Source organism: Triplophysa rosa, linkage group LG19, assembly GCF_024868665.1.
Source record: "Triplophysa rosa linkage group LG19, Trosa_1v2, whole genome shotgun sequence".
Lineage (NCBI taxonomy): Eukaryota > Metazoa > Chordata > Actinopteri > Cypriniformes > Nemacheilidae > Triplophysa > Triplophysa rosa.
The window spans coordinates 243228-269762 of NC_079908.1; the positions used below are offsets into that span (position 1 = coordinate 243228).

The 26535-nt window shown below is 45.1% G+C and overlaps 1 protein-coding gene and 1 long non-coding RNA gene across 3 annotated transcripts in view; one reads left to right on the top strand and one right to left on the bottom strand.

Annotated features, from left to right (window-relative positions):
- Positions 1–4324: 4324 nt before the first annotated feature.
- The window catches only part of LOC130570553 (solute carrier family 22 member 4-like), a 91453-nt gene continuing 69242 nt past the window's right edge, over positions 4325–26535 (bottom strand). For both annotated transcript variants that reach the window (XM_057360906.1, XM_057360907.1), the window contains exons 7-12: positions 17560–17686; positions 17362–17462; positions 9398–9612; positions 9141–9323; positions 8919–9054; positions 4325–4603 (exon numbers count right to left, since the gene is read on the bottom strand). In XM_057360906.1, the coding sequence (XP_057216889.1) occupies positions 4531–4603; positions 8919–9054; positions 9141–9323; positions 9398–9612; positions 17362–17462; positions 17560–17686 (835 nt within the window). In that variant the 3' untranslated portion in view covers positions 4325–4530. The remainder of the gene's footprint in view (positions 4604–8918; positions 9055–9140; positions 9324–9397; positions 9613–17361; positions 17463–17559; positions 17687–26535) is intronic.
- LOC130570554 (uncharacterized) overlaps positions 8534–26535 on the top strand; it is a 46693-nt gene continuing 28691 nt past the window's right edge. Inside the window, exons 1-2 of the long non-coding RNA XR_008964977.1 lie at positions 8534–8711; positions 8953–9033. This is a non-coding gene — a long non-coding RNA (uncharacterized LOC130570554). The remainder of the gene's footprint in view (positions 8712–8952; positions 9034–26535) is intronic.

Sequence of the window (26535 nt, forward strand, 5' to 3'; positions counted from 1 at the left end):
ATTTTCCAGATCCAGCGGCAGCTTGTCGCCATGACTCTCTGTCATGGTCTCTGACGATTTAAGTTTCCTTTGCCGTTCAGACGCCATAGTTCCATCCAAACTACAATCGTCGAATACGTAATTGAAAAAAGAAACCACCAAGTGTGTTTAGAATTTCAGGCAGCCTGAAGGATATTATTGAACAACAAAATGCTCGGGAGCCCACTTCAAGCGCGTCTTCTCACTCACATGCTCAACCGGAAGTCCTCCAAAGTTACTAGTTTTAACAAAAGCTAGACCACTACCTGTTGAGAGAAAGCGAGAGGGTTTTTTGTTTCTTCATTTGTCTGTCAAGTATTCACAGAAGGGACGGGTTTTAAGTAGTTTTTTGAATGTCGTGAGAGATGTGGTTGACCGGACTGAGTTAGGAAGAGTGTTCCACCAGGGAGGAGTTGAGAAGGAGAAAGAGTGGGAAAGCGATTTACTGCCCTTATGGGAAGGCAGTACAAGACGCCGCTGGTTTGCTGAACGCAGGGTTCTTGATGGGGTGTAGGAGGGTGTGAAAGTATGCCGGTGCAGATCCAGTGATAGTCCTGTAGGCAAGCATTAGTGACTTGAATCTGATACGGGCTTCAACCGGTAGCCAGTGGAGGGAGATGAAAACTCTGGAGTACTCTGGACTCTCAGAGTACTCTGGATGAGTACAGTTCTTGTAGATTGGGGAGGTTTGTGCCAGTGATTCGCTCAGCAGTCCGGACTATCCGTTGTTGTCTTCAGAGGTCAGTTTTTGCAGCTGACCCAAACCAGACAGTTATGGAAGTGCAGGACAGATGAGTAGAAGTGTAAGAACAGGTCCTGTGGCAGGTCGAACTTCCTCAGCTGGCGAAGGAAGTACAGCCTCTGCTGGGCCTTTTTGACAATAGAGTCAATGTGAATGTCCCACTTTAGGTCCTGAGAGATGGTGGTGCCCAGGAACCTGAGTGACTCTACTGTTGCCACAGTGCTGTTCACGATGGTGAGTGGGGGGAGTGCCGGGGTGTTTCTCCTAAAGTCCACTATCATCTCCACTGTTTTAAAGGTGTTTAGCTCCAGGTTGTTATGACTGCACCAGACAGCCAGCTGCTCAACCTCACTTCTGTAAGCAGACTCGTCACCGTCCTGGATGAGGCCAATAACTGTAGTGTCGTCTTCAGGAAATTTGGAGAATTCAACTGAAAATGGCATATTGGTGTTCTTTAAGGAGACCTAAAGATTCTCATCCAGTAAAAGATGAATTATAAAACAGTCAGTTCTGGACGTTGATTCTGAATGGCTGACCGCATTACATAGCCTAAATATCACTTAATTTACTATATTTTATGAAACCTTGCTACGCATATGGAATAACCGTTTTATAAAAGCAATAAGCCGTGTGAAGCAGTGGGTTACAATGCATTTTATAACAATGCACTGTAACCAACTGCTTCTTGGGTATTATTGCTTTATTAAATAAAGATGTCATTATCCGGTCTGATTCGTACTAAGCATCAAGCAGCTTAAAGAGTGGAAAATCATTAGCCAGACCAGATGTATTGGATGAAATATTAGTGGTTTTATATATAACAATCATTTAGGTATATCTTCTCACTCCATCGTTTAAGGGTTAAAAACCTTGGTGTCCTTTTCGATTCCTCCCTCTTCTTCCAGTGTCATGTCAACGCTATTACTAGATCAGCATTTAACCATCTACATCATATTGCCCAGCTTCGATCATTCATTGGTGTAATATGTAGAAACGGTTATACATGCTTTCGTTTCATCTTGTGTTGATTATTGTAATGCTCTTTTCATTGGTTTACCTGCCACCTTCTTTGCTAAATTGCAGTACATTTAAAACTCTGCTGCATGGATACTCACCCGCACCAAACAATCTGCCCATGTCACCCCAATGTTAGTCGACCTGCACTGGCTACCAGTGGCATATCGTATTAAATTTAAAATTCTCCTGCTAACTTTTAAATGTCTTCATGGCTTTGGCTCCTCGGTATCTCAGTGACTATACTCCATCTCACTCACTTCGGTCTTCTGACTCTAGACTCCTCGCTGTCCCTCGGCATCCTCTTTCTTCCGTGGGGGGGGCAGATCTTTTAGTATCGTTGCTCCCAAATGATAAAATTCCCTTCCAAGATCAGTCTGCTGTGCAAATAACTTGTCTGAATTCAAAACACTGAATTGACACTGCTCAAAACTCACCTATTTTCTGATTGTTTTTTCACATAAGCAGTGCTTGGTGTTTTTTGTTACTTTGATGTCTGTGTTTTTGTTCTCTTTGTACTACTGTTTGCCTTTATTGTAAAGCGTCCTTGAGCCCTGGAAAGGCGCTATATAAATAAAACATATTATTATTATTTATTATAAATGTCGCATTCTTATGGGTAGCAGGTCATGTAGAAATAGAGGGGAATAAAATGGTGATAAATTGGCCAAGTTGGGCTTAAGGAAAGATGAAGTTGATATAATAATACTATTACACAAAGCTGTAGCTAAGTGTATTATTAGAAAAGCTGTTATGAATAAATGGCAAGAGAGCTGGAACAAAGAGTCAAAAGAAAGAAACATTTTCAATTTACAGGATAAAATAGGGGGTTATGAAAACAGCAGGGACACCAGCATAATTTACAGGTTATGCATTGGGCACACCAGAGTAAATCAGCGAGTCAGGTTGATGCATGCATGGTGGGATGGCAGAAACAGTTGAGTATGTGTTCAGTGTGCAGCATGAGAGAAACTTGTTAAAGTCTTAAGAAGTTTAGAAATTGAACTCACAGTAAATCATTTATTTCAGAATGCACAGAAGCAATTGAGAATGTACTCTATATTATTTCAATATTTGAGAGATACAGGTTTGAGAAGTAGAGTTTCTCCAGGTCTTCATCCCAGTAGGTGGCGGTAATTCCCTGAAAGCTGGTTTGCAAAATGCCATTTAACACAAGAAATGTATCACAGCCGAAGCCAGGTGTGCCTGACACATCCTGACCTTTGATCGGTCCCCTGCTGGCTGGCTGCAGTACAGGTCATAAACCCCGCCCTCTCCATGTAAACAAATGTGACAGGAGCCAAACTATAAAATCTGATTACACTTCAAATTATTTCTTTCCAAAGTTTTTATCATGTTGATGTATGTCGAAGTGTTTGTTTTTTGAATAAGTTTGGTTTTAGTTATAAGATGTTATAAAAAGTTGTGCGGTAACAGGACTTCTTCATTTACGATTGAGTCATCAGGGCATACCGCGCTCCACTTCGCACTCACTACCGCGCACACTCAGGCTCCAAACGGAGGATTTTGGATAACAATTCAGCGCCCATCGTCGGATGTTTCACAATCAATTAATTACAAAGGAAGGAAGCGGCGTCACGCTGTCCATCTTTTATACGGTCTATGGTCAAAGCGCAGACATAGTTTCTATAATATGACACCCAGTGTGTTCCAAATGGGATATATCACCCTCCGAAGGGCCCTTCGGGAAGAGGACACCACACAAAACTTAAGCTCAAGAGTACAGGACAGTAAGAAAAAATGTATATATAAGATTTCAAATCCAGTAGCAGGAAGGCTAACATTAGGTCTCCATCAATTTTGCCTCTTGCAGCTCGCATCACCGAGTGTAAGTCCATCAGATATTGATTCGTGTTTGGGCTCGTGTCCGATCACTCTCTCTCTTTTCCTCTTTGTTTCCTCTGCCATAGTGATCATGGTTTGAAGACTTGCGTTGAACTAGATTGTTTCGTTTTATTGTTAGCTGTTGGCTAACTTCACCCAGACTACGAGTAAAACGTGACATATGCCGTACAGCAGGTGATGGGCGGGGCTTGTGAATCTACCCGCACACCAAAGTTACAAGTGTGATTTCAGCCTATAGAGGGCTGCTTAGGTAGCAGCGGCAGTAAAATTCGTCCAGTTAAGAGTTGTCCTACAACTAAAATAATTTAGAGAGATTATTTTCAGGTCGAAAAACTCTCTAGTGTTGCTTTAAGAGTTGTTCTACCACTGAAATCCTTTTAGAGACATTATTTTAAGGTCGAAAACTACAAAGTGTTGCTTTGACTTCAAGTTGCATTTCTTCAAATGAGATAAATGTTTGACGTTTGACCACTGTTACCCACAGCAATATCTCATTTTCTGTAAAAAAAAAACTGTGAATTACCTATACAATACTGCAACATCAGCAAATCACAAGAGATATTAATGAATCTGTGCAAACATTTATAGTTTATCATATGCATCACTAAATCATTTTACAGTAACCATCAGCTTAACACTTGAAGGAGTAGACTCGTTCACCAAAAAAAAATGGTTCCCATTGACCTTCCATAGTAGCAATAAAAAAAAGTCAAGTCAATGAAGATCATGTTTGGGTGAACTATTCCTTTAAGAACTTCAGTACAACATACAGCTTCCCATCATTCAGATACAACCATGTTCACAAAGTGGATGTGCGTTCTTTAAATGTTTTAAGATGCAAAAGCAAAAGATGAGACGAGACGTGATGTTGTGAAAGATGAAGAGTTTCTTCACAGCCAGTGCTCTTCTCTACCCACTCCTGCATCATTTGTCTCTTCTCCCGACACACATGGACATCTCAGCCTGGAAAGTGTTGTGACAGAAAATAAATGATGTTTGTACGTGCTTTTCCTAATGCAGTGCAAAGCAGCTTTACAGACAGCATTATTACAGAAACTTTACACAATTAATAATGAGTTACTTCAATTGTTTCTTTTCACATTAATAGCACCTTTGATAAAACTACACATTGCATGAATCACGTGCTCGCCACAATAGAGAATCAATAAATGTAAACATGTATTATGTCATTTCAAAGTTAGTTTTTCCCCAGTAACAACTGCTCAAAACGAATGTCCTCTTGACACCTGCAGTTTAATATTACACATACATAAATCATGTCAAATTATGCCTAATTAATAACATATATGAGATTATATTTACAAAGGGTTAAACCAAATTATATGTCCAATAATAAATAGACCATTATTCTTAAAACTATAGTATAATTACACATATTAGCAATTCTTCATATCTTACTTTTTATTTCATTTTTAGGCAACAGTTCTTTCTGGTTCTCGAATCTGATTGGCTGGGAGCAATGTGATATTCCACCAGTATCACCACACGCTTCACCGTTTGTATCACTCTGGCACTAAATTGGACTTATGAAACTGAAAGTAAACACAGCCACCTTTGCCGCTCAGGAATGGTTTAAATAATTACAGCGCGGGACGCGAGGGTCTTGGTTGCAAGGTCTCGTGTTACGTTCTTAAGATGACTTTATTGTGTATTTGGAACACTTGTCCTGATGTTCACACAACACATGTAAATATAACGTGTGTAAACTTGTCAATAATGACCTGGACAGTGCGCGTCCGCAGCAGCAGGAAACATCAGTGACACATGAGTGAGTCACCTGCGCACTGGCGCACAGTTGACTATCACACATAGCCTGCACTGGTTGCGGGTCGCATTCTACTAGTCTTTCCACATGAAATAACAATTAGAAGAAATTCCAAATTTGCAAGTCGCACATGCGCGAGTACTTATAAAAAATGCTCACGCTGTCTCAAAAACTGGTAGCAAAATGCAACCATTTGGTCGCAGTCTGGAGCCTGGAGGCACTTAATATTACAGAAATCGCCATGTTTACTTGCCACATGAAACAAGCGCATGTTTACATTAAAAAGCCGCAGTGCAATGGAAATAACACATTCTCTGTGAGTTTCCTTTGACAGTCTCTCTCTTTCATTCACACACACATCCTGCCCTCATTATTTCTCACTAATAACTTCACTGAAGCAGTTGAAGTTCCCAATTTCCTTTCAAAACTCTGATGTTGTTTCTGATTTATCTACACACGTGTGCTGTGGAACTGTTGTATAAATGCAATATCGCTCTCTTAGTCCTTAGTCCGATAGTGCTCTTATATCAGCGGCTGTGATTGTCTCCTGTACTCGTGCATCTGGCCCAATCACAGCCATGCTGATATAGAGCCGCATCATACGACTATGTGAGCCATATTGGATTATTGGTTCGAAAATGAGATAACTCCGTTTTAATTTTTTTTTAAATCATGTTTTTTTATTGTGCATTCCAATTACTATCAATCAAACTGCAGTTGGTTTGTTTTGATTTAAGCCATAATAATTAACTAACTAACATAATAAAAACACAATAAAAACATGATTTTTTAAAAATGGAGTTATCTCATTTTGGAACCAAACTCTTCATGTGTTTTTGCATGTTGAACTTATCTTGATGAATGCGAGCGGCCTCTACGCTAATATCAGTTTGTTTTGTGTTTCATGTCTTGTTCTTGGGTTCCAAGGACACTAGGGATGTGCATGTCCATAACTGAGGCAAACATAACTTTTACAAACAGGTCTTGACTTGGAGGAGGTATTGAAGCCCTCATTCTCTATAACGCTAAATATGTTTACAAATAAAAAGGTAGCGCAAAGGCTAGTAGCTACAGCTAAATGATAAATCTATGCTGCCGTAAAAATTGATGAGATAGTATCTCGAGAGACGGAAGTTAAGCAAACATTGGATTCGGACATGCCTTGATGCTTTCCTGCTGTGAAATATAGCCTCCGAGGGTGTGATTTGTGAAAAAAAACGAAAATAAATATATAGATTAAAATAAATAGATTAAAGAAAATATATTACAAACCACATTGAGCTTATATGAAGCCCATTAGGCTATTGTAGCATTTATGGAATAAGAATTACAACTTTAATAAGTCAATTTTGGAACTACAGAATATTCCATTTTTAAAGCCAATTCAAAGAGAGCTAACAAACACAGACAATCTGTTAAAAGTGTTAAAAGCAGTTAACCACATATATTAATTTAGTTGGAATCTGCTTCCAGAAGGCATGATATGTTCACCAACAGCAGCCATTTTAAAGTCCAGATTAAAAACATGGTTTACATCAACAGCATTTTTATTCTATTTTCTTTTGATTTTAATCTTTTTATATATAAACACACATTTCAACAAAATCAATTTTATTGTCTTTTACATTCTAAAGTTTTATTTGTAATTTTAAATCTTCTGCTTTTTAATGATGTCTTATACATTATGTATTTTGTTTTTCCTTTGTCAATCATTTTATGTAAACAACTGAAAAAAAACATGAGTAACAACTTTTTATTACTGAACTCGGCCAAAACAGAAGTGTTACTTATTGGACCGAAAACTGCTATACGTAACAACCAAGAATACTGCTTAACTATTGACGGATGTTCCATAAAACCCTCGTCGTCAGCTAAGAATCTTGGCGTTCTATTCGATAGTAATCTGTCATTTGAGAGCCACGTCGCCAACACCTGTAAAATTGCATTTTTCCATTTTAAGAATATATCGCAACTACGTCATATGCTGTCAATGTCAGATGCAGAGAAGTTAATTCATGCATTCATGACATCAAGACTAGACTACTGTAATGCACTGTTAGGTGGTTGCCCTGCAGGCTTATTACAAAAACTCCAATTGGTCCAAAACGCGGCAGCTCGAGTTCTTACACGTACAAAAAAGTATGAACATATTAGCCCGGTTCTGTCAACCTTGCACTGGTTACCTATAAAGCATCGCGTTAACTTTAAAATCTTGCTTATTACCTATAAAGCCCTACATGGTTTAGCTCCTCAGTACTTGAATGAACTCCTCTTGTATTACAGTCCTTCACGTGCATTACGCTCTCAGGCGTCCTGTCAGTTGGTAATAGCTAGAATTTCAAAATCAAGTGCAGGTGGTAGATCCTTTTCCTATCTAGCACCTAAACTTTGGAATAGTCTTCCCTGCACTGTCCGGGAGGCAGACACACTCTGTCACACTCTGTCAGTTTAAATCTAGACTAAAGACGCATCTTTTTAATCTTGCATACACTACACTTCCATAATATAAATCCTCTGAGGGTTTAGGCTGCATTAGTTAGATCAACCTGAACCAAAAACACAACTGATGTACTTGTTGCATCAAAGAGTACAGAACAGTACTCTACTCTCAGCCAGTCTTGTCTCATTGTTCCAAGGTTACCACAGCGAGCAGGATGCAGTTCATGGCCAGACCTGATGGTAGAGCGGAGAATGGAAAGCGGCGACCTGACAAGAGCTGAGATGATAGAGCTGGATAAAGAAGGACGCGGTCACCTGACACGTCTTCACTACAAAATTTCAAATGCTATTAGATTATTAATGATAATTTTAAATCTATAATTTACCTTATAGCTAATTTTATTTATTTTATTTAGCCTTGTTGTGCAAGCACTTTGGAGCTTGTGCAGAGGCAGCAGCTTTTGCCAGAGTGGAACTGGAATCCCCTGGTTGGGCCTGGGTTCTCCTGAGGTTTTTTTTCTCGATTAGAGTTTTGGGTTCCTCGCCACCGTTTGCATACGGTTTTGCACTATTTGCCTGGCCGGGGGGGGGTTTGCTTTAGAATTAGAATTTTAAAGTTTTACTTAATTAATATTGCATATAGGAATTTATAGTCTGTTTAATATTTGACCTGTGTTTCTCTCTCTCCTTTATCTCAGGAGGGCGGCACCCTGGCTGTGTGTGACTGTCAGAACACGCCTTGATCTCCGTAGTGTTGTGATGCGTCATATTCACAAAGCAGCAGTGATGACAGAACGCACTTCAGAAACTATTTTGAGAAATCAACCTACATGTAAAATAATACAAGTATAGCGCGCATCTACTAATAATTATATATAAATAAATAGATTTTAACTGATGCAAATATGTTAGAAAATGTGAAGAAACTTAACTTAAGTACTATGTTTTTATTTGTTGAAATTATAATGTATGTAAAGCTGCTTTGCAACAAAGAAAATGGTGAAAAGCGCTACTGTATATAAATCAAATTGAATTGTATGAAATGTTACTCACATCTGTCTCTTCTGCATGTGTTGTATTGTTTCAGGAAGAGGTCGTCTGAAAGTCTCGGGCAGAAACAGTGTACTTACAGCTGACAGAACACACAAACTTCCCAGAATCATGTGAGGTAAACTTTTATAAAAGATGCCTGCAATTTAGAATATGAGGTTCTTTCAAAGCTCTTATCTGTCAAGTGTTAAACGATGAATATCAAAATGGCCGTCAATATCTTACTCAAATGAATAAAGTAGGGAGCAACAGCACTGCCAATGCGAGAGACCATCGCACAGGAGCCCACGGCTGTATTCCTCAGGACTGTAGGATAAATCTCTCCTGTGTACACAAACATCAGGGCAGTTCCGATAGCCATCCCAAACTTACCCAACATTTCAAATGCAGTGGACAGAGCAGGCAGATCTGTGAATAGAAAGCATAACTTCAGAGAGTGGGATGAGAAACTGATGTGAAGGGAGACTGAAGCTCAGGTCTACCTGCCGGTACTAACTGAATGAAGTACAGCACTCCTCCACCCAGAAGCATGCTAGCAGAACAGGCTAATCTCCTCGGTCCACAGCGAAGAGAGAGCCATCCCAGAACATAAGCGGGCACCTCGATGGCGGCCGAGATGAAGCAGTTGAGAAATGGACTGCCGTGTAGACGTGACGTGTTGAGAGAAAGACCGAAGTAACCCATACTGAGAGTCATCCTGTGAAACATTACACCCACATCATACATACATCAGAAATCACACACACATCACACAAACGTCACGCACACGTCGCGCACACGTCGCACAAACATCACACACATCACGCAAATGTCACGGACACGTCACGCACACACCACGCAAATGTCACGGACACGTCTCAATTCAACTCATCTTTATTTATATAGCACCAATAAAGACAACAATTGTTGACCAAAGTGCTTGACAATCAGAAAAGAAAATAATAATAATAAAAAAAAGAGTAGATACAACATAACATAGATCTCAGCGCACATCACAACACACATCAGACCCTGGTAAAACAATTTAAATACAGTTAAAAGCCAAAGTAAAAAGGTAAGTTTTGAGTTTATTTGTGAACTCCTTTACTGTGGAGGAGGTTCTGACAGTGACCGGTAGACTGTTCCAGAGTTTTGGAGCTGCAACAGCAAATGCTCGATCGCCTCTCAATTTCCGTTTAGCACGGGGAATGTTCAAAAGTCTCTGGTTTGAAGACCTAAGAGACCTCTCAGGATTGTGACCAGATAATAAATCGGAAAGATACACAGGAGCTAATCCATGCAAAGCTTTAAAAACCAACAGCAGAACTTTAAAATCAATTCTGTAACGAATTGGGAGCCAATGCAAAGAAATGAATACCGGGGTAATATGTTCTCGCTTACGTACCCCAGTAAGGAGTCTCGCGGCAGCATTTTGAACCATTTGAAGACGATTTAAAGAAGCTTGATTAATGCCAATGTAGAGGGATTTACAGTAATCAAGTCTTGTTGAAATAAATGCATGAATTACCCTTTCCAAATCCTTATAGGAAAGAAATGGTTTCACTTTCGCTAAGATTCTCAGATGGAAAAAACTGGTTTTAATTACAGTACTAATCTGTATTTCAAATTTAAGAGAACTATCGAAATAGACCCCCAAGTTCTTCACTACTGGTTTCACATTTGAGGACAGATTACCAAGGTTTAAACCAGTGGAGCCAGCGATATCTGATGAATTGAAAACAATAATTTCAGTTTTACCTTCATTAAGGTGTAGATGGTTTAGGGACATCCAGGTTTTAACTTCAGCTAAACAAGCCCACAGGGCATCCTAACCCTTATTATTTGATTCCAGGGGGAGATACATTTGAGTATCATCTGTGTAACAATGAAAGGAAACGCCATGTTTCCTAAAAATCGTTCCAAGGGGGAGCATGTACAAATTAAATAACATTGGAGCAAGGATAGAGCCTTGAGGGCTCCCCCCGCCCCCCCCTAGTGGGGGAGCAGAGGGATCCTGGCAAGAGGAGGGAATATCTAGCCTAATATCCCTTATCTTGTCCACAAAAAAAGAGATCGGAGCCCTCACCCCGGACAAGGGGGAGTGCTCCGCAAATGTCACGCAAATATCACGCACGCGTCGCACAAACATCATGCAAATGTCACGGAGACGTCATGCACACATCACGCAAATGTCACGCACACATCACGCAAATGTCACGGACACGTCACGCAAACGTCACACACAAATCACAAACACGTCGCACAAACGTCACGCACACATCACGCAAACATCACGGACACGTCACGCACACATCACGCAAATGTCACACACAAATCACAAACATGTCGCACAAACGTCATGCACACATCACGCAAACATCACGGACACGTCACGCACACATCACGCAAATGTCACGGACACGTCACTCACACATCATGCAAATATCACGGACACGTCACGTAAACGTCACGCACACATCACGCAAACGTCAAGCACACATCACACAAATGTCACAGACACATCATGCAAACGTCACTTCACGAGTTCACCTTAGCAAATAATTAAATAGGCGTCGGTTTAATTTAAGCAGAAAATATTATATGTGTATTTGGCGTGCTGTCCAGGGAGGGGGCTCGGGGGTCGGTATTCTTTCCCGAACCCAGAGCACTCCCCCTTGTCCGGGGTGAGGGCTCCGATCTCGGTGTTTGCCCGGAGCGCTTCCCCCCAATAGGAATAGGGTTTAATAGTGAGGAGTCGGGGTGGAGGAGGGATATTGCAAAACTTAGAGTGAAGTAGGTAAGGCGATTTAACTATTTAAAGAGTTTTCTATTGATTTGATTGGACGGGAGACGTGATGGCTAATGGCTGACAGCTGCGTAATTATTTGCACGTGTTCCTCCCAAACTTTGTTAATAAAACATCATTTCACGAGTTCACCTAATTAAATAGGCGTCCGTTTAATTTAAGCAGAAATATTATATGCGTATTTGGTGTGCTGTCCAGGGAGGGGGCTCTGGGGTCGGTATTCTTTCCCGAACCCAGAGCACTCCCCCTTGTCCAGGTGAGGGCTCCGATCTCGGTGTTTGCCCGAGCCCTGAGCGCTTCCCCCAAAATATGCAACTAGTGCGGGACAGCAGCCAAGGCTGGGCGTTATGGCCCCCAAAACATGGCAGAGCTTGAGGCCGGAGAGTTGCTGGCCGTTGCTTAGAGTAGAGCTGAGGCCTCTGGAAGAGGATTGGCTCTGCGGGTCTCTGTGAGGTACGGATATATAGGTCTGTGGGAAATACAGATAAGGCTCCTGCTGGAGCGGTGTGGAAATACAGGTAAAGTCCCCTGCTGGGGCGACACTGCTGCGGCAGTGTGGAAATACAGATAAAGGCCCCTGCTGGGGCGACACTGCTGTGGCAGTGTGGAAATACAGGTAAAGGCCCCTGCTGGGGCGACACTGCTGCGGCAGTGGGAAATCCAGATAAAGGCCCCTGCTTTTTGGGGACGATGAAGTACGGGCTGTAAAACCCATTGGACATCTCGGCTAGAGGGACGGGCTCGATCGCTCCCTTTGTCAGAAGGGTGGCGACCTCGGCCCGTAGTACGGGAGCATCCTGACCTCTGACTGAGGTAGAGAGGATGCCCCGGAACTTGGGCGGGTTTCTGGCGAATTGAATCGCATAGCCGAGACGGATCGTTTCCCTCAGCCACCGTGACGTATGGGAAGCTCGAGCCAAGCTCCCAGGGACCGTGACAGGGGGACTAAGGGTACAATCTGCTTCATCGACCCTCCGGGGGGTGGTTCGATGGCTGGCAGTGCGGGTCTTTCGCCGGGGGCGGACCCCCGGGGAGGAGACTGGCTCTGCTGGTTTGCCTGCCTGGCGATGCAGCTCCACGCACCATCGATTTGAGAGTGCTGAGGGCTGCAATGTACATTCGATGTTGTGCCTCGCCAAGACGCAACGTCGAGTTGCCGAACACCGTCTGACAGAGGGTGAGAGGGGCTGTGAGAAACACCCAGGGAGATTGGAAACTCTTTTTGTGAGAAAGTGGGCGCTAGGCCCCCGAAGGGGGTTCTAGTCCTAGCCCTAGCCCTAGTCCTGCCCCTAGTCATGGCGGGGCAGGATGTGGCTGATCGCCTCCGTCTGCTTCTTCACTGCCGAGAACTGCTGAGCGAAGTCCTCGATAGTGTCACCAAGCAGCCCACCCTGCGCAATGGGCGCGTCGAGAAAGCGGACTTTCTCGGCGTCGCTCATCTGCGCAAGGTTAAGCCAGAGATGACTCTCCTGGACCACAAGAGTGGACATCGCCCGACCCAGGGCCCGGGCGGTCACCTTGGTCGCCCGTAGGGCGAGGTTGGTGGCGGTGCAGAGTTCCTGCGTTAACCCTGGGTCGGTCTTACCCTCGTGGATCTCTTTCAACGTCTTGGCCTGGTGGACCTGCAGGATGGCCATGGCGTGGAGAGAGGAGGCAGCTTGACCCGCAGCTTAGGGCTTCGAAGACAGTGATGCTGAAGTCCTACACGCTTTGGATGGGAGTTTCGGTCGACCTCTCCAGGTGGACGCCGCCTGCAGGCACAGGTGCACTGCGACTGCACGTTCCACCTGGGGCACGTCAAGAAAGAGCGACGGAACTGGTTTGACGTGTACGAGCCGAAAAAGGGGCGTTCCATGTCTTCGTCAGTTCCTCATGCACCTCCGGGAAGAATGGCGCTGAAGAGCGCTCAGAGCCCAAGAACCATGTATCCAGCCGTGAGCGCCGGGTGAGAGGCACCGGAGTGCACTCTAACCCAATGCTCACGGCGGCTCGGGAAATGGCCGACATCTTGAAATCCGCCTCTTCCTGAGCTCGACCCCCCGTGGGAGGGAGCTGCAAGGAATCGTCGGGATCGGATGCTAGCAAATCGCTCTCCGATGCTGCTATTGACATCTCATCTTCTTCACGCATCGTGTCCGAATGCGTGAATGAGGATGCAGACGGTGTGGTACCGTCTGCTAGGGAACGGTGAGGCGAGCGAGACGGGGTGCGAGCGGTCCGCGAGCGCTTGGCTGACAGATTTATGCTCGCAGTGGCCCCCATATCACCCTCGCCGCTCGCCTTGGCGGACGGTATGGCCTTAGCCATTCTCGTCATGGCCTGGGAAGCATGCGAGGTAGTGGCTGGTTCTCGAGAGAAGGCAGCCACCCGTGACCGCAACGTCTCAATGACTATCTGCCCGCAGTGCGGGCAAGATGAGTCAACGAAGGCTGCCTCAGCGTTCTGGATACCCAAACACTTGAGGACCCTCCTCGATGAGGGTATCGCACCCACGAGAACAGCGGGACATGCCACGCTGGAGAAATTTGCTCTTTTAGAATGCTCGAACACCTCTGGAACCGCCGAGACGCCCAGGGGAAGTCGCCGCAGGAAGGGACAGTCCGCTGCACCACGTCGTAGAACCGGCAGTCTGTAGTTGCTTGGTAAATTGGCAAATTTCATTTGTCAATTTACATTGGCCTTTTCTAAGTAGTCGGAAGCGATTGGAACTCAGAAACATAATGTTACCACATGACACAGCAAGTGCAAAATTGTAAAACAACATTTAAAGACAGCTCTGTCATAGCTCCGACTACTGCAGTCTGCACCTCTCAAAAACATCACAAAAACATTGTTCACTTTGCAACTATTCCAACTATTGTAACTAGGTAACAATAAAGTAAATAAAACGGGGTCAGAGATGCCAAATTGGCTATTCTCCTGCTTGATAGGTAAGTCATGAGCTTCAGCTAAAGTTAACTAGCTAATGTTAACTAACCAAAAGAATATTTCAAGTAAATTTAACATTTAGACAGAATTCACATTCATACTCTAGCCATTGATTGAGTTAAAATTCGCACAAGCTGGTTTGTAATTTACAAACAACAAATACATTGCAAACGTAAAAATTCCAGTAGCTGTCTGTGTGACAAGAGAGACGGAACGAGAGCCATGAGGGAACGACGCGAGGCCAGTGGCGTGAGTGATAATGAGTGTCAGCTGTGCGTTACACCGGTCTCGCATCTCTCACGGAGTAGCGCCGGAAGCATAAGAGGAGGAGCGACAAGAAGGTACGAGGAGAGAGGACCAGGTCTGGACATTGTATGTGTTTTAGTTATGTTTGTGTAGCCGGCAGTCAACCGTGAGGTGGCTTTATGGCTTTAATATCTGGGCATTATGTTTTCTTTTTTTTAATTCCTTTGCCCAGACCTAATGGCCGATGACTCTGTCAAGTTTCAAGGAATCCAATAGGGCTTCGCACCTACTCTCAGTGCTTGGGCCCTAATAATAATCTGATGAAAAACAATCGGGCCTAACTAAACTGCAACTATAACGAGCACTCACAATACGAACAAAAACCGAAAAGAAACATTTTGTTTACATATTTTAAATGTTGGTGGTGGGGTGACCCCGAATAGTGGAAGATTGGATGCTTTGATAGGAGGATCTGATTCGACTACCAATCTCACAGTGGAATCTTGGCAGAGGTGTTCTGCAATGGGGACCATGTCATTTTGGTTATATGGGCAGTGGCGCAGCAGACGGGCACATTATTTCTGATGTAAAGAAATGGAAGATTTTTAGTGTTGGGTACCGAATCCCCTGGCGCGTATGAGCGTGAGGTCTGGCTATGGCCCAGCGCAGGATCACGTCTCTGTAGCGAGGAAGGCGGGGCGAGAGCCGTGGGGCGGGTAAGGCGAGGCCGGTGGCGTAAGTGGCAACGAGTGTCAGCTGTGCGACCACCGGTCCCCGCATGCCTCACGGGGGAGCTCGGGAGCATAAGAGGACGAGCGACCAGACCATCGAGAGAGAGGACCCGGGCCCGGAAACAGTTAAGTTTGTTTATGTTCGTGTGGCCGGCAGTCGACCGTGAGGTGGCTGCCGGCCTTTTATTTTCTGGATTATTGTTTATTTATTTTGATTAAAGTTTTGTGAATGTTCGCCGGTTCACTCCTCCTTCCTTCCCTTCTATTGAACTTTGTTACAGTCTCTTTGCGTCTTCTGTGCTGTGAGAGCGGTAAAGAGAAGCAGCTTGTTCCTCACGCACCCGCAGATGACTCACACATGAATGTGTACACCATTTACAAACATCTGTCAGTTACTGAATGTTTCCGCATATAAATATGAATTAAGACCTTCCCTTTAAATGCACGTAGTCTGTTACTTAGACTGAACTTTGCGCTGCTTGACACAAAAATAATAATAAAGTAACGTAACCAAAATCACTGCATATAGTAAGCACGGTGCAGACACGGCGCAGGATAAAAGGTGAAAGGGACTTTTTGACTGTTTAAAGGGTGAGATGCTTTATTTCATTCCTCCTTTACATGGGGTAAATAAAGTCCCTTTATTGGTAGTTCATTGGCAATGAACGTGCTGCTTTCCCGCTTGTGAAAAATAATTCAACATTATCAAGAAGTTTTAAAAAAAGTTTTGAGGCGAGATCTGGTGTAGTATTGTATGGCACAGCATTGTTACGTGATGTCCATTCATTTGACTATTTGTGACTTGTGTTCTGACTATATGTTCCCCTGCATTTCAGACATTTTACCTAAAGACATTTATTTTGCACATCATGACTTGACTATGGCTTATTTCGTTTTTATTTATATTTATTAAAAAGGTATATTCTGTTCTAAACAAATTCTATAAATGAATGTTTGGTTGTTTTTTGGTGCATCAATGTTGCGCTGTACCCTTAACCACCTGGTGTCGTCCACACATGCACGCACACACACACACACACATACACGCGTGTCATTCGACTATCAGTCAACTATAGGCAAGACATGACAATTCTGATTCGAGTATGTAAATCTTTAGCTGAGGACTCCCCTAGTTGGTGGTAAGAACACAAGTGCAGTAGAGGTGTGTGAGTCATTATGTTGCTGAATGCATGATGATCAGTAGGTGGAAGAGTGCTACAGTATGTATTCAACACAGTGGCACAGCACATCACAATATACAGGGCTTAGTGCTTACAAAGGCAAATGAAGCAATCGATAATGAAGCACCACAGCTAAAGTCTTTTTAGTGACGGGAACATTTGTAACATGCAATAATATGTAACATGCTCAAGCAGACATAAAGCGTGTGATGGTTTGAGCGCTGATAGGATGATCGATTTTAAACTTTAAAGAGCATAACTATTTCTAACTATAAACTGTATCTGAAACCTAAAACTATTTATACAAATGCTTGACATAAATAATCATTGAACATACATGCATTGGGTTTACAAATTGAAAACAACCCTTGGTGCAGTAGTAGAGAGCGTGTAAAAAGGTAACGTTTGTGATGGGGGTTTGAGTGAGGCTTCAGAGGACAGCCAAAGAGGCTGGCGCTTTTGTTTTGACCAAATGAAAAAGAAGATTTTTTGGTCACAGCCCAAACTCAAAGCATTGATCGAGGGTCCTGATGCTCAAAACACAAATAGAAAGTTTGAAAGCTGAAGATGCTTACCACACCAGAAACAAGATGAGAGTAGTGTGTCTAATGTTGCGTGTCCTCACAAGGTCCCAAATGTTGTTTTTATCGTTTGGTTGGCAGGTTTGTCCTTCATCCTAAGAAACACACATTCTTTTCAAAAGCTGTTCTCACCGAGACGTCATCGAACAGAATTACTATGAAATCACATCAATAAAGCTTTGTGTGCGTCACCTCAGAGGGTTTGAAGATGATTTTGGGGATAGTGACTTTGTTTTTCTTACAAGCGTCTCTCAGAACCTGTTCAGCTTCCAGCGTTCTGCCCTGAGACAGCAGCCAGCGTGGAGACTCGGGAATAAACCTCAACATACAAAACATTACACACACATTATTCACATTTCAATCCTTTACTGCATCTGAACTCACATTTCTTAAATGAATTTAAAAGATGTTTTACCTTATTTGTATAATGACATAATGACAGCCAATCAATGTCAACCAATAGTGATACAACACATACAGACGTGCTCAAATGTGTTGGTACCCCTCCACAAAAAATGAAGAATGCACAATTTTCTCAGAAATAACTTGAAACTGACAAAAGTAATTGGCATCCACCATTGTTTATTCCATATTTAATAGAAATCAGACTTTGCTTTTGATTTTTTGATTCAATATAATATTGTTAATAATAAAACAAATGAAAATGTCATGGACAAAAATGATGGGTCCCCTAACCTATATTTTGTGCACAACCTTTAGAGGCGATCACTGCAAGCAAAGGTTTTCTGTAGCTCTCAATGAGACTTCTGCACATGTTAACAGGTAGTTTGGCCCACTCTTCCTGAGCAAACTGCTCCAGCTGTCTCAGGGTTGATGGGTGCCTTCTCCAGACTGCAAGTTTCAGCTCTTTCCATAGATGTTCCCTAGGATTCAGATCAGGACTCATAGAAGGCCACTTCAGAATAGTCAAATGTTTTGTTCTTATCCATTCTTGGGTGATTTTAGCTGTGTGTTTTGGGTCATTATCCTGTTGGAGGACCCATGACCTGCGACTGAGACAGAGCTTTCTGACACTGGGCAGTACGTTTCACTCCAGAATGACTTGATAGTCTTGAGATTTCATTGTGCCCTGCACAGATTCAAGGCACCCTTTGATAGATGCAGCAAAGCAGCCCCAAAACATAACCGAGCCTTGGCTACAATTCCATGGACCTTAAACTTCTTAAAGTGGCCCTAACACACGCGGTTTCTGCCAATCTCATATTAATCTTGAGTACCTATAGAGTAGTATTGCATACTTCGTATCTTCGAAGAGTATTTATTTTGATCACATTTATAAAAGATAGATACAGCTGTACGATTATTTCCGTGTGCGGGGGGGAAGGGTACACTGAACTAAAGCACGTGCGCACCCATTGCCAACAAAACACAGACATCAGTTTCACTCACCGCATGCGGTTCATGTCCTGCATCTTTTAGCACTGGGACGGCTCCATATATCAGTTTCAAACCATCTCCAAATCCAGCGTTATATCCACCATTTATATAACATTCATCACCCAAATGCAGTGAACAAACAAACACCTGAACTTCGCGAACATATGCTCTCTCTCTCTCTCTCCTGCACACAAGTGAAAGTGACGTCTGCGCTTGCTCCTTCTCCTGCTCTCCTTGCTGCCGCGTGCTTTTCTGGGGGAATTGTCCAATAAGGGACTAAGTAAAATTGTTACGAAACAGTTTTATATGTTTGAAAAAAACTTTTCGAAACCTGTATGACCGCTGGGGGAGTGTATCGAGCACAGAAATACTACGTCATATGCCCAACTCGTTTTTTGACAAGTTGACCATGTTAAGCATGAGAAGACAGCACGTTTAACATTGTAAAGAAGTCAGAATGCATGACACACCGTTGCACCTCCCCTTTAATAATATTTGCAACTGTTGTCACAGGAACATCGAGGTGCTTGGAGATGGTCTTGTAGCCTTTACCTTTACCATGCTTGTCTATTATTTTCTTTATGAGCTCCTCAGACAACTCTATCCTTTGCTTTCTCTGGTCCATGTTCAGTGTGGTGCACACAATGATACCAAACAGCACAGGGACTACTTTTCTCCATTTAAATAGGCTGAATGTCTGATTACAAGATTGGATACATGTGTGATACTAATTAAAGAAACTAATTAGTTTGAAATATCACTATAATCCAATTATGTATTATCTTTTCTAAGGGGTACCAACAAATGTGTCCAGGCCATTTTAGAATATCTTTGTAGAATAAGGAATAATCCATCTCTATCCACAGCTTCTTTGATTTATTCTATGACATACCAAAGGCATGCAAGTATACATGAGAGTACATAACATAAGATCATGAAAATTACATTTCATGCCGTGTGTAATGTTGCCGTGTTTGAAAGTAAGCAGTCTGGCAAGTTGTAAATCCGAAGGTGAATGAATAACAAAGTTATTGGCTTGGAAAAAAGGGAGTCGACTCTGAATCATGCAAACGAGTCGTTCCTAGTCCGATTCACGAACCGCCGCGGATTTACATCACTACATATAGTCCCCGCCTACGTTTCGCTACGACTGCCCGCGAAAACTTCACACTTATTCCCCAAACACTTTAGCTCGTGAGCCTCATTTGCGGTAGACCAATCACAGCAGACTAGACCATCTGACCAATCACATCAGACTAGGCTAGCGGAAAGGAGGGGATTAGACGGATGAATCGCAGAACGAATCATTTGAGAGTCAGTCAAGAAGTAAGGTAAAAGTAACTAGCTATTATTACGAAATGATAGTGTTTTTACATAAACTTGTTGTTGGACACTCCATAAACCAAAGTAGGACCTTAAAAATCCCTAGTTATGTACTCTTTAAGTTGCCTTCTTACAGCTCCTCTACAGCGGTTTAGTTGTGCCACACTCAGAAACCCATCCCCAACTCTTCCTCATCTGACTGCATCTGCATCTATCAGGTCATTTTTAACTTCATCCTGTGTGCATCCTGATTTTGATTTATTTTCCCATCTGACAGGTATCGATCCTCTTTTAGATGATATCCTTTTAGTATATTCATTTTGCATATCACTATCCGTGTAAAGGACGTATATCCTGTTACAAAAAAAATCACTGTCCTGGTTCCCCAGGTGGGGGATATTATTATTGCTGCACTTCTGCTCTGTTCATGCAAGGCTGAAAGTTTGCCCAGAACAGTTTCATTCCGTGAACCTCAAATATTGCAAATAATAAAGGAGGAGTGTAGCGGGAGGTGAGTGTAAGAACTTCTAAATCAAATAAAAACAAAAACTTTATTTACATTTACATTTACAGACGCTTTTATCCAAAGCGACTTACAAGTTGGGTAAACAATGGAAGCAATTGGGTCACCATCAGGACAACAAAAGGCATAAGTGCAATAAAACATGTCTCACAAAGACTACTACAGTGTACAGAGCTAAGTTTTTAAAGATTTTTTTATTTATATATATATATATAGATGGAGTAGAAAAGATATAGAAGTCAGAAATGATCGGTCAGGTGCTGACGGAAGAGATGTGTTTTCAGCTGATTCTTAAAGATGGCCACAGAATGTGCTGATCTTGTAGCAGCGGGCAGATCATTCCACAAATGTGGAACCGATCCAGAGAAGGTTCATGAGAGCGATTTTTTTTTACCTTTTTGGGATGGCACCACAAGACGTTGTTCGTTTGCAGAGCATAAGGATCTGGCGTAGTGTTGCACGATACACCGGTACAACCTCACGGAGTTGATGGGCATAGCTCAACCCGCAGCTCTGCAGATGTCTGCCAGAGAGGCGCCCTGAGACAGTGCCCATGAGGAGTGTGCCTCTCTCCCCACAGGCAGGGGCGAATAGAGATCGGTATGCCCTAACGAGGGCATTCACGATCCAGTGCGCCAGCCTCTGTTTGGAGACAGCCCTCCCTTCTGCTGACCTCCAAAACAGACAAAGAGCTGCTCAGAGCTTCTGGGCTCTGCGTGCGGTCCAAGTAGAGGCGCCGTGCAGGTACTGGACACAACACGGATAGGTTGGGTCTTCCTCCCCGGTGGGGAGCGCCTGCAGGTTCACCACCTGGTCTCTCGGGAGAGTGGTGGGAACCTTGGGCACGTAGCCGGGGCGGGGTCTCATGATAACATGAGAATCCCGCCCTGAGTTCTAGGCAATCTGTGGATCCCCTACCCTCTTGGAGGTGAGCGCCATGCGGAAAGCCGTCTTTATCAGGACTGAGAAAGAGCGGCAATCCCGAGAGGCTCGAAGGGGGCGGGGCCTCGTGAGGCCCGCCACTTAGGTCGCAAGAGGGTACGGAGCGCGGAAGGTGGTCACAATCTCGCACCCCTTAGGAACCTAATGACCAGGCCGTGCTGTCCCAGAGGCTACCCAGCACTTGGGTCATGATGAGCGGCCGAAGCGGCTACATACATTCCCAGTGTGGAGGGGGAGAGGTTACTCCCCAGTCTCTCTTGAGGACGGGACAGCTCGTAACCGACCGAGCAACTCCGCGGGTCTTCTCGCCGAGAAGAGCACCAGGACGAGAAGAGGTGCCACCTATGGGCGTATAGCCGCCCAGTGGCCGAAGCCCTAGCCTGAGTGACGTCCCAACCAGACCGGGGGTGGGTCACTCAGGATCTCCTCGTCCCGTCCAGACATGGAGCCCAGGTTCTGCCTGGGATGCCGTAACGTGCCCCTTCCCCTGGGGAAGCAGCCAGGGGGGAGTCGTTGTCAGAGCCTTAGCTCCGAGAACCAAGTCCTGGTTAGGCCAAGGGGCGTAACTAGTACCACTTGATGCTTCTCTTCCCTGGCCTTGCACAGGACCTGTGTAATGAGGCTCACTGGGGGGAAGCGTACTTCTGCTTGTCCCGCGGCCAGCTGTGCGCAAGGGCATCCGTGCGCCAAGGGTTGTACCAAAGCGGACAATGGGTGGAGTTCGGGGAGGCAACAGGACCACCTGTGCCTGGCCGAACCTCTCCCAAATGAGCTGGCTGCGCGGGGATGGAGTCGCCACTCCCCGCGAGGCGTCGACTGACGAGAGAGCGCATCGGCTGTCTGGTTCAGGATGCCTGGGATGTGTGTGGCTCGCAGGGAACTGATCAGCTGCTGACTTCAGAGGAGGAGGCGCCGGGCGAGTCATGTTTATCTGCCGTGAGCGAATCCAATGATATACGCCACAGCAGCTGTGCTGTCCGACCGGAGCAGCACGTGCCTACCCTGCACGAGAGGTAGTAGCCTTCTCAATGCAAGTAGCACAACCAACAACTCTAGGCAGTTGAAATGCCAATGCAGGCGGGGGCCCGTACACCGCCCCGACACTGCTTGCCCGTTTGCACACGGCAACCCCAAGAAGGTCATGGACCAGGGAGTTAGGGTGTGTCGGCAGAAAGCGTGTGACCAAACGCATGCTGCCGGTGTGCCACGCTCTCCAAGGAACTTGACTCTGTAGCCAGTGTTGGAGCAGTCGTATGTGCATCGACCCGAGGGGGACCACCCCCGCCAAGGATGCCATGAATCCCAGGAGCCTCTGAAATTGTTTCAGGGGGACCGCTGACTGTCTGAAAGCTTCAGGCAGTTCAACACTGATCGGGTGCACTCTGTAGTCAGTCGCACTGCCTCTGGGAGGCCGCTTGGGTGCGGGCTTCCTCGTCGCGGGTCTCGTGCCCCCCGCTGGGGGTGAGCAGGGCCGCTCATGAGGACAGAGTCGAGTTCCCTACCGAGAAAGAGGACGCTCTGCACCGGTGAGAGCTTGCTCTTCTCAGTAGACCTGTAGCCCCACCGATCTAGGTGCCGGAGCACCAGGTCCCTGTGTGTACACAACAGATCTCGAGAGTGCGCCAAACTGAGCCAGTCGTCGAGATAGTTTAGTACCCGCACACCTCCTTCCCTAAGGGGAAGGAGGGCGGCTTCCACGACCTTCGTAAAGACTCGTGGAGACAGGGACAGACCGAAGGGGAGGACCCTGTACTGATATGCCCGTCCCTCGAACACGAACCGTCAGAACGGCCGATGTCGAGAGAGGATCGAGACATGAAGTACGTGTCCTTCAGGTTGATTGCCATGAACCAGTCCTGACACCTGACGGATGTCAGGATGCGCTTCTGCGTGATCAACCTGAAAGGCAGCTACTGTGTAGGTGCCTGTTCAGAACACACAGACCCAAGATAGGGTGCAACCCCCCGCCTTTCTTGGGGACAATGAAGTACAGGCTGTAAAACCCGCTGAACATCTCGGCTGGTGAGACAGGCTCGATCACTCCCTTCACCAGAAGGGTGGCGGCCTCGGCCCGAAGTACGGGAACATCCTAGCCTCTGACTGAGGTATATCGGATGCTGAACTTGGCGGGCCTGAGGCGACTGGATCGCGTAGCCGAGACGGATCGTCTTCTCTAGCCAGCTTGACAGTCTGGGAAGCCGGACAGGCTCCCAGAAATGAGACGGGGACTAAAGGTACGATCTTCAATCGTCGTCGGAGTCGGATGGCAGTACGTCACCCCCTGATGCTGCAAGAGACATCTCATCATCACGCATCGTGTCCGAATACGTGATTGAGGAATAAGACGGCGGACCGTCTCCTGGGGAACGGTCAGACGAGCGAGATGAGGTGTGAACGGTCCGTGAGCCAGTGGCTGGTGGATTATCGCTCACAGTAACCCTCATATCACCCTCGCTGCTTGCCGTAGTCCTGCCGCCACGGAACGGGGAGCAAACGAGGTGGTGGCTGAGTCCCGTGGGAACACAGCCACCTGTGACGCAACGTCTGAATCGTCACCGCCCGCAGTGCGGGCAGGACGTATCCACAACGTCTGCCCCAGCGTACTGGAAGCAGGCATTGTGTCCTTCCCCCTCCTCGATGAGTGTGTTGCACCCATGAGAACAGCGGGACAAGCCACGCTCTAGAAATTTGCTCTTTTAGAAAAGGAAAATTTGCTCGAACACCTCTGGAACTGCCGAGATGCCCAGGGGAGAGTCACTGCAGGAAGGGACCGTCCGCTGTCCACGTCGTAGATTCCAGCAGAAAGAATGATCACCAAGATCGTAGAGAAGCTCATCAGATGCGTAGGCTCTGAAGAACAAAAGATGAATGAATGAGCACGCCGGCTTCCCTCTTATACCCGGACATCCGGGGAGGAGCCCGGCATGCAAATTTCCTTCGCCAATTTTCATTGGCCTTTTCTAAATACTCAGAAGATGATAGGTTCTCGAGACAAACCCCATTCTGTCGGTTCGACACAACGTCGAGAGACCGACAGAAAGGGAACTATGAGTTTAACCACAGTAACATACGTATAATTAATTGTGATTAACCATTAATTATTTTATACACTTTAACCTGATGCAGCAGAGTTAATAACAGCGACAAACTAAATACACTCGTCCACCGAGTGATCAGCAGATCTTATATCAACTCTAAGAAATATTACTTTCCTGGCCTGGAAAAACAATATTCTTACTGTAGTACAGTACCACTTCAGAAATCTTAACGAAATCCAGCAGTTTAAGTGACGTTGATATGTGATAAATAAACACAGAAACAATTCGAGCGTGGATACACATGCGGTTTATTTAGCTACACTACGGGGGAACTAAAACCAACTACTAACAATGACCAAACATTAACAAACAAACATAAAAACGTAAAACAGTAGAGAATGAAAGAAAATAGATAAAGCAAAGAAAAGGGCAGTATTAAATCATCTATTCACATCTGCATGAACCATCAAGGACAAATCTCCTGATTTAAAAGGGGCAAAGCTTATACGCAACAGGTTAGCAATAGTTCAGATACTTGCATTGGGTTCTTTGTTTCTCGGGACACGTGCTGGCGCACGTATCAAAGGGTCCTGATGCGTTCAGAGCGAGCCGGGAGTCCGTTGGATTTAGCTGACCCAAACTGCTTGAAGAGGCTATCTCTGAGGAGAGGCAGGTCTCGAGAGGTCGAAAGAACACGAACGAGCGGAACGCGCAGGAGCGCGAACGCCCACGAGCGAACGAACATAGACAAAAGAGCAAGCTTTTCCATAGCCCCTCCAAGGTGGGCGATCCAATGTGATGAGATAGTTTTGGGCTCGAAAACATGTTTCTTTGTCCGGCACACTAACTCATTTGCATTCATGGTCGCCTGGGAGCTTGGAGCAGGAATAGACTTAGAATAGAATAAAATGAGTATGGTATAAAATACATTACTGTGCTATACACCATATTCTAAGACATGAAAAGGGAAACACGTAGATATGAAACATGAAGGGGTTACAATTACATTGACCTGTAGTTTGGACAAGAATGTAAATATACACAGAATACCACTAAGCACATATGCCTTTGAGGTTATAGGTGAAGGAGAATAACATAGAGACAAGCATACAATGTGGAGATTCATGCCTATACACTTTAAACCAGTCTTTTGTGGCTAAGGAACGAGAAAGAGAGAATCTTTTGGAAGACTTTGAGGCTCTCAGTCCTTGGGGGCCACATGGCATTTCTCACTTTGGTGAACAGTCCTGTCCTCCCCCAAGAACCTTCTTTGAAGTCTAGGGGAGCGTATCCGAATCTGTCCTGGTTTAGATGAAGGTGTTGAGAATAGGACATTTGGCCAGACTTGTTGGTGCCTGGTCGTAGTCCTGCTGAGAGGTTGCTGTGTTTTACGATCACAGATGGTAAACTTTGATCCGACCATACCCTACAATTCATTATATGGTGTCACTGTCTTGTTCCTCAACCACGTATTCGGAAACGGTGCGTGATGATGATGAGATGTCCCTTGCAGCATCGGAGGGTGACTTACTACCATCCGACTCCGACGATTCCTCGGAGCTCCCTCCCTCTGGGGGTCGAGCCCAGGAAGAAGCGGACGTCGAAATGTCAGCCATGCTTTCCCGGGCCGCCATGAGCGTTGGCACTGCCTCTCCCAGCGCTCGCGGCTGGATACATGGTGCCTCGAGTCCAAGCCGCGCCCGCCCCCAGTGCCGTGTTTACCGGAAGTGCATGAGGAACTTAGTATGACCTGGAACGCCCCCTTTTCGGCGCATCCACGTCAAACTAGTTCTATCGCCCTCTCTTCCCTCTATGGTGAGGCAGCTATAGGATACGTCGATGTCCCCCAGGTACTTGTGCCCGCAGACGGCGGCCACCTGGGGGGCTCAACCTAGACTCCCGTCCAAAGCATGTAGGTTTTCGGCATCTCTGGTGTCGAGAGCT